The sequence below is a fragment of the Nematolebias whitei genome, chromosome 9 (genome assembly GCF_014905685.2).
Source record: "Nematolebias whitei isolate Nwh7 chromosome 9, NemWhi1, whole genome shotgun sequence".
Lineage (NCBI taxonomy): Eukaryota > Metazoa > Chordata > Actinopteri > Cyprinodontiformes > Rivulidae > Nematolebias > Nematolebias whitei.
Genome location: NC_056506.1, coordinates 39,227,809 through 39,236,596, shown reverse-complemented (window position 1 = coordinate 39,236,596; position 8,788 = coordinate 39,227,809). Strand labels below are relative to the sequence as shown.

The window sequence follows — 8,788 nt, the reverse complement described above, 5'->3', positions numbered from 1 at the left end:
AATATCTCATTGCTATGCCTAACCAGCATCTCTGACCGAGCTGGGAGAATGAACTTGTGTGTGAAAGATTGTCTATGTTCAAGTTAATGTGCATAAGTGTATGTGAGGATAGCAAACATTCATCAGGGAGTCGGTACAACGCTTTCCTTGGTAAAAGCTGGACATTACGCAGGTACTCCTGATAAACGCTCCCAAAAAGCTTAATAATCAATCCAATTTTAATCAGAAAAGCAAAGCTGCACCTGAAGGCAAAGGCAGAAATCACAGCTCAGTTTATCTGTATGAGCGACTTATTTTTCCACAGAGGACAAGTTAAGTGAACCATCATGAACAGCAAGACGACGCCGCTTTCAGCTCAAAGCATTTTTGTGTTTCATGCATCTTGCAGAGGACAGGTTACCTTGACGTCCAACTGATTTTTACATGATGAAGATTCAGAGGAAAGGCCAGACGATTTGACTGATCAAACCGATTTTACCCTATTCTCCAGAGTGACAGAGAAGCTTTTAAAGCTGCGCTGTGATCAATTTACAGTAATTTCTTGCCAAAGACGAAAGCAAAAAGAAAGAGGGATAATACTCCCTTCCACCCACACTGATTAAACTATCATGAGTTGGCGTTTCTTCTTTTCACAGCCTCCTGATCATTCTGAGCTGCCACAGTTTAATGAAATCCGTGCTTACTTCTCTCAAAAGAGCCTATAACCTGGTCGTTACCACTACTTTATATTAAGAATCCACACAGGCTTTAAAAATAAAGTTTATATTTATTAATAAAGGGCAATTTTTTGCCACTTGCCACAGCTATTAATAATTTAACAACCCCAGACAAAAAGTGCTCCTGTTGTTGTCAGCTTTTATGAAAGAAGTTGGATCTACTGACCAGAAAGAACAAGCAAAGCAACCAGTAATACGAGAAGGAAAACAAGCTCTGTGTCTCAATCAGAGCCAGGCACACATAACATTTATATCCACACACTTACACGATCTATGGGAGGCTGATTTATTAATTCTGATGAAGGCAACTAGACCATTTTGACCTAGCCGGCTTCCATCTCTATTGGTGTCATTTCAGCAGGCAATTACTGGGGGGACTGTTGAACCTTTCTATCTCTCTCTCTCTTAGACACACAAACACAAACGTGTGTATACAGGTGCTACAATGATAGATAATACATTACACAAGCCTGGTTACTTTAGACTCTTTCACATCCAAGTTATTGCTGTCATTTTACAAAATAGATTGTTGTTTTAAAGCTAAATGACATCTAGATGAGCATCTGGCTTCTCAACTGTTTCAGCAAGTGGTTGAAATAAAAAATAAAGACAATACGTTTCGGTGTCATTCTATGCAGAGCCGAACAGGCCAATGGGCCTCTTGTAGTAAAACTTGCAAGCATTTCTGACTGAAACATGGCATATGCTTAAATCAAGAAAACAGTGTATGCACAAATAAATCCAGCTGTTTGAAACCGTGCATACGCATGAGTACAAGCACACTTCCTTTGTACATCCCAATCAACATTGAATTGAGCGCACATGAGGGAATACCCATCTCCTCCCTTGGCACGCTTCCATTTGAATATGAATAGATTTAAATCTGCACCAGAGGAATTTCCCCTCTGCACTATCAAACAACATGTCTACATTCTGGAAAAAAGAGGAACTTCATGGAATGTGAGTTGGAGACGCTTCTAAATGAGGGAGAGGCTCATAAAAACATTCTGTTTGGCACACTGTCCACTGGCATTAGCACCAAGTGCAAGAAAAATGAGCGGGACAGTGTGCGCTAAGCTGTAAATGTTGTGGGTTCAGAACAGCGCACACCCGAAGAAATTAAGAAAAAATGGTCAGACATCAAAGTGGATGTGAAGTGGAGGACGACTGTCCATCGCCACTTACACAAACTACACCGTTATTGTAAATGAAAGCAGCAGTACACCGGAGAAAGGGTGAGGCTGAGGCAATTCACACTTTATACATATGTTTATTGACATAACCATACACACAGAAACAATCAGGGGCTTGGTAGAACACTGAAACTAGTTTAACCAGCAAAAAACAAGACGTCACTCAGAATCTCTGACTTGTAATGATATGATAAAGACAGAATGATATGTGAGGGCGCACAGGCTCCGTGCACATCAGAGGGCTCATATTAGGACGACTAAATACATTTACTCACCAAGAAGCCACCCATCCCACCCAAGGCCAGCTTGTAGTCTGCTCCCAACAATGCTGTTCATTAGAATGAATGGATTGTGCGTTGAACCGGACCACCTCGCCACAATGTTAGTTAGTTGCTTTTGTATATCACATATAATTTGCACACTGATTGAATGAAGATATTTCCTGTTAAGATAAACATATTCATCCTGTGATGGTGCTTTTATAGCACTGTGTGTGTGCAGTCGATAGCGCCGGTTACAATGGGAAAACCGGATGTCGCTGCAAATTGTGCTTTAATGTTGGCCTGTTCAACCGCATTGTGGGGCATTTGATCTACCTGGTTGACATACATATAATTCCATCCCACACAGCTGGCATGGCTCGGCTCAGGGTCGACTGGCACAGTCCTGGTCAGTTTGCCAGCTCCCTCTGGAATGTCCCTGTTGCTAGGAACCCTATGCAGCTCCAAGTACAGCAAGGATTGCGCTTGGAAGCCTAAAACGGCTGATGAGACAGTTGTCATTGTGGGTCAGAAAATCCCCTCCGTCTCTAAACACACGCTCTCTGCATATTGCACCATTTGCTATATCCTCTAATATGGCTAAAGCCATTGCTGTTTTCCGCACTACTTTGGGCATGCTTTTATATCCACTCATCTAATTTCATACTTGTGGATTGTAATTGTTCATCATGTGTGTTTGGTGTCCACAATAAGTTTTTACATCATTAATAGTTTCCCAGTATCACATCCAAGTGTCGCCAATGGACTAATGTGCATATGCCAGCCATGAAGTTAGCGTGGATCTGCGCACACGGTCATTTCATTATACATCTGAAGTTTTGCGTGAAAAACAGCGCACATGTACACCACACTTTTGTGTGTACGCACCCATTGTATTTGAGCCCCCTGGTGTACAAATAAAAATGGAGGTGTGGAAAACCAATTCCTTCAAATGCAACACACATATTTCATATTTCAGAACTCTGAATGCCAGAAAACGTCTTGTAACCACTACCTTCATACCAGCCATTGACTATGCTGACATTGTTTACACGAATGCCCCTGCCAGCTCATTGCAGATGTTGGATGCTGTCTACCACAGCACGCTAAGATTCATAACTAGTTGTAACTACAGTACCCATCACTGCACTCTGTACTCGTTGGTCTTCATTATCTACACGTAGGCTCTCACACTGGTTCATTTTCATCTATAAATCCCTCTTTCGTCTGCTACCTTCTTATATCTCCTCCCACATGTCATGCCGTCAGTGCAGTTACAACATGCGCTCTCAGGACATTATTACCTGCAGCGTTCCCTCAGTGCGGACTGAACTTAGCAAAAAGGCCTTTTCCTACTCAGCTCCTGCAACCTGGAACAACTTGCAACAAGAACTGAAGCTGTCCACCTTAATTTCTTTAAGGGGTTTCAAACATTTGATAATGTCAATAGAAACATTAAGGCAGATATGTTCTTGTTTTTAGTATTTCACCCTAATTTTATGGCACCCTGATTTATTGTTTTATACACTACTCTTATTTTAACTGCATTTTTACTGTAGTTTATTTTTATTATTGTTTATTGTTATTGCTGTCTGTACTTTATATGTTCTGTCTGGAACAGGTCTCTCTTGTAAATGAGTCCTCGTGGCTCAATGAGGCTAGCCTGTATAAATAAGGTTGAATGAATGAAATATTTGTTTTCCATTCTTTTAGTTTAGTCAGTGTAAGCAAATGTTTTAGTAAAATTGAGCAGAGCAATTTGCTAATAGACCTCAGTCTGTTAGAGAACAAGTACTTGAGCATTAATAAGATTTAGTGAAGTTGGAAATTTGGACAAAGTCCCATTGAAACAAAACACTTTAAAACAAGCCTCACTTCTCAAAAATGGCAGATAAATAAATAAATAAGTAAATAAATAAATAAAAATCCTTACCACCTAATTTTAAAAAATAAGTCATACTTTATGGTGTTAAAAAAAGTGTTCAGCTGTGAAACAACAGAAACCATCCACAGAGAGGCAGTTCTAGGGTGAGGCAGAGGGGAATAAAAAAAAAAAGTGGAATAAATAAATGTGGAATAGAAATTAAAAAGAATATAATATTAAAACTTGTTCTCATTGTTAAACAAAACGTAACATGATAAAAGGTTAACTACTAATCTAAAACTCCTATCTTTCAGAGAAAAGTAAATTTAGGTATTTTTATTGTGTGTATTTGTGACTGTTTATGATGTTTAGTTAAAATTTTTAACTTTCTTTCCGTATATCTCTTTTTTCTAAAGTCAAAATCAAAGTTTGTTTATTTGTCATACATGTGGTACATGTGGTGGAATGGAACTGTGTACACAGGGTCCCAGTTAGATCCAACAAAAATATAACTTGCAAAGAAAAACAGTAATAAGATCTAAGATATGAACTAAGAAACACATTAACGAAAAATACAGTAAACACTAGTAGTACAAAAACAATATGCCGAACAGCAGCACGAACATGAGTCTGTGTGAGAGTACGAATGAACACAGCAGCATGAAATAAATCAGCAGCATGAGATCAGCAGCCCAAAGATATATTACATAGATTTAACCTTAAAATACAACCTATGATAAAGTATTTGACTTGTAAAAGTTCAAGGCAGGCAGCATTTTGTTTGACAGCAGTAGACAGTCAATACTCTTTCATTCCTGGCTCCTGCTGCCAACAGCTGTTAATCTTCTTAAAAACCAATTTAGAAGGAACGGCTAAAGCAGAACGCGCTGCGGACAGTCCTGAAGCTCATTCCTCTCTAAATGTTGTGACAGAATAATGTCAAATGAGACCAAACTATAATAATATGGACGTGGGGACACGTTTTACTACATCTTCATTCAGACCGAGCTGGAGCAGCTATCGATTTTTGCATTGAGAGGCATCATTGGCTGGCCTATCCAGGCATGAAAACGGGGGCTCTTAGCGGAGAATAAACAGTGATAATCCACATTTAAGCAGCTTAATGTGAGGTGCTATACTCCTGGTGATTAATGTGTCTAGAAGGGCTCATCCTTGCATATTGGGTCTCGTTCATCAAAGCATAAAATAGCACATTTATGAGGGCGGCATTTTGCATGTTTGCCTGAAAAGCAATTCAAACAGGGTGTAGTGAAAAAAAATCAGCCTTTGAGCCCCTGGGCTTTATGTGTGAAAAACAATTTTTGGACTTATTGAAAATGCGTTGTCCATGGCAATTTAAAATATTTCCTGTCCGTCAGAACAGCTAAGCCACGGTGTTCAGAGAATTGATTTAGTTTAGATTTTGCTTAGTCATCCTACGCCTCTACATATATAAAGCCAACTAATGCTGCAACAGCGGTTTGTGCTGTACTTACATTAGACAAAACTACACATATAGGTGCATAATACAAACATACTTATTACTGTGACGTAATTGTTGCTTATTCAACATGACCATGCATTCTTTTAATCTATACATATATGCACATGTATATTAGAGAGAGGAAAAACCATGAATACATTACCACCATTGACGTAAAATGTACATTATGAGTCAGGTCTGTTGGTTTGGACCCTATTTTGTCCATTTTTTTCATTTAACAAAAACAAATTCTCTCACTCTGAGAAAGAAATGATACATACAGAAGTCTTGTTGAATATACAGTACATCAATATTATTATTCACATGGTCCTTTATAGCTCCAAGATGGAGAACCGTGCCTTCTTTAGGTATTGCATATCCCAGCAGGGTTTTCATTATGTGAGCACTTAATCATAAAGACAAATTTTATGATATCTTTTAAAATAAAAGTGCACTGTTTGCTTCTGTATCTCCACATCCAGGCGGTGTCATGCAGTCTGGTTAGACGTTATTTTAGGTGTGATAAAATAACAGATTCAATATTTCCATGCAAATTCCTTCCAAGATCTGTTTTGTGTTAAATCAAATTATAAACTACACTTCTGTTGTAGTTTCAGTATGCATTTTTTCCTCCCATTTATAGTTTTATTGCCTCTTGTTGAGAAAGGTCTACCGTCTCTTAAATGTTGCTTTGATGAACCACAACATTAACTACGCCATTTAAAGTTTGAGTTTTGGTATTTCATTAAGGAGTTAGTCCCTCAATTAAAGATATCTAAAACAATCTTTATCAAACACTCGTTTTTTTCCAAATTATTATGTTTCAATTTTCAAATAATAAAGCAGTCAGCAATGCAGCAATCCTATTCATATTTCCTCATTTTAGAGAGTTTAGCATTTATCCTTTAACCTAATGAAATGAGTGAAACATTTGATCAGTTATTAACTGATAACTGGTTCACTCACCAGCATCAACATGTGGCATGGAGGCTGCACAGCTGCAGAAAGAAAAGCTTTGCAGAGAGTGGTGAAGGCTGCACAGAAGTCTGTTGGAGTCAGCCTCCCCACCATCACAGACATCTACACCTCCAGATGCAGGAAGAGAGCCACCTGCATCATGAAGGACCCCACTCACTCAGCAAACACACTCTTTGCCCCGCTCCTCTCAGGAAGGAGGTTGAGGAGCATTAAGTGTAGAACCACTAGACTGAGGAACAGCTTCTACCCTGAGGCTGTTAAGAGTCACAAATCTCTAACCAGGATAATCACTGTGAAATCACTGTAATGCCACTTGATTGTTGATATGTGCTGCTGATTATTCATGCTGCTGATCTCATGCTGCTGATTTATTCATGCTGCTGTGCTCATTCGTACTCATCTGCTCACACAGACTCATGTTCGTGCTGCTGTTGTACGATGTATTGTTTTTGTACGCGTATGTTAACGTGCAACATGTAATGTTTTTGTTGACAACAAACAAAAAAGTAACTGTCCAGATGACCTGAATGAACATTGTTTGATTTCTTTACCTGGATTTTGAAGCTCTCGGCCTTGACCTCTCTAAGTGGCTTTAAGAGTCTGTTGGACTCCTGGCAGGGACCAATGCAGACATGTTCCTGTTTTTAGTTTTCTACATTCGCCTTAGAATCTAGCTGTTTTTTGTTTTTTTTTGTTACCTTTTCCTTTTAGCCATCCTATTTGTAAAAAAAAAAACAAAAAAAAAAAACCTGTATTATGACTTTTTATAATTGTTTATTGTTGTTGCTGTTGTCCTTTGTTGTCATCTTTCTTTGTTGAAATCAGGTCTCTCTTGTAAATGAGTCCTCGAGGCTCAATGGGATTTACCTGTCTAAATAAAGGTTGATTGATTATTGAGCATGAACTTTAATGCTTTGACTTTGAACTTTTTTTATTGCAAAGCCTGCCATGTTTCAAGTTTTTCAAATAGTAGTAGGAACATAAAAAACAAACAACAAAAAAGAAAAAAAACTAATTTATAAACTGGAGAAATTTGCAATTTCTTTATAATGCAGATCAAATTTAGCAGGAAAAAAATCCAAACAAAAGGACACAAAGAACATGATTTTTTAAAGTTAGTAAGAATGAGCAGCAGTGATGTAGAGTTCTTTCAGATTGTATGGAAAGTTACGCCAAGTTGTTTGAAACAATTTTATATCAGTGGGGAAATAATGCCATAAAACATAGTTAAAGTAGTATTAAAACATGCACTCATCGCCATCAATTGGACAATATCAGCCTTATTAATCTGTAATATCAAAGGAGCAGCGAATCCTTCGGAGAATTAACTTTTCCTCAGAAAACAAACAAACAAATAAAAAAAAACACGCTTCCTTCTCTGAATCCCAAGACTCATGCTGTCAATACACAGTTTTTGCCAAATACTGAGCCTAAAGATCCACTCTGGCAGCAAGGCAGTCTTTAATGATACACTTTAACACCTCTAAGGTGTATTGAAGGGAGTATTTTCCCTTTGGCTTGCAGTTTCTCATGAGGACCTGCTCGGTGAGCAAACAACGGGCGTGCTGGACTAACAGCAGGCAGGTCCCAGGTGTGAAGGTGCACTTTGTGAGAGGAAAAACAGAAACTGCTACAAAACAAAGGGCAAGAAATATCATTTAACTACTGCAGATGAGAGGCCGAAAAATCTTCAGCCTTGTTTTTCAATATGGACGACCTGACAGAGGATAAAATGAACAATAAAGGATGACAAATGCAATTACATTTCATTGATGCCCTTGTGTTGCCTTATGCTTCCAAGAGAAAATTAATCATAAAGCACTGCATCAAGCTGTGCTACTGATGGCCACATATTTGCAATTTTCTTTTTAATGAAAAAAGAAGAATCATTGAAACATCTAAGCTTTAAGGCCGCGAAACAAAAGTGGCAATATTGATTCAAATGTAAAGACGGGGACCGACAGCTCAGACAGTGACACAGTACCTCTGCGGGTTGGGCTCGTTGTGTTTGTCTCTCTCGTGCTTAATCATTCTGTAGCGGCCGATGCGGACGTCGGGCCTGGACACCTTCATCCCGTTCAGAGTGATCCTGCAACACAGACAGGTGCATCGCCCGTTAAAGGAGGGAAGGAGAAACAAACCTAGAAATCACAAGAAAAAGGTGAAAACAGGTCGTCTGTAAGATGGGAAGATTTGTAACAAAGAAGAAGAGAAGTCCGTCCGTCCGTCCGTCCGTCCATCCATCCGTCCATCCATCCATCCATCCATCCATCCATCCATCCATCCATCCATCC

General features: G+C 38.9%; 1 protein-coding gene across 1 annotated transcript in view; it reads right to left on the bottom strand.

The window, feature by feature from the left end:
• Positions 1 to 8,788, bottom strand: part of b4galt2 (UDP-Gal:betaGlcNAc beta 1,4- galactosyltransferase, polypeptide 2) — a 189,517-nt gene that overhangs the window by 6,022 nt on the left and 174,707 nt on the right. The window contains exon 6 of the mRNA XM_037682331.1: positions 8,479 to 8,583. Coding sequence (XP_037538259.1) covers positions 8,479 to 8,583 — 105 coding nt within the window. The remainder of the gene's footprint in view (positions 1 to 8,478; positions 8,584 to 8,788) is intronic.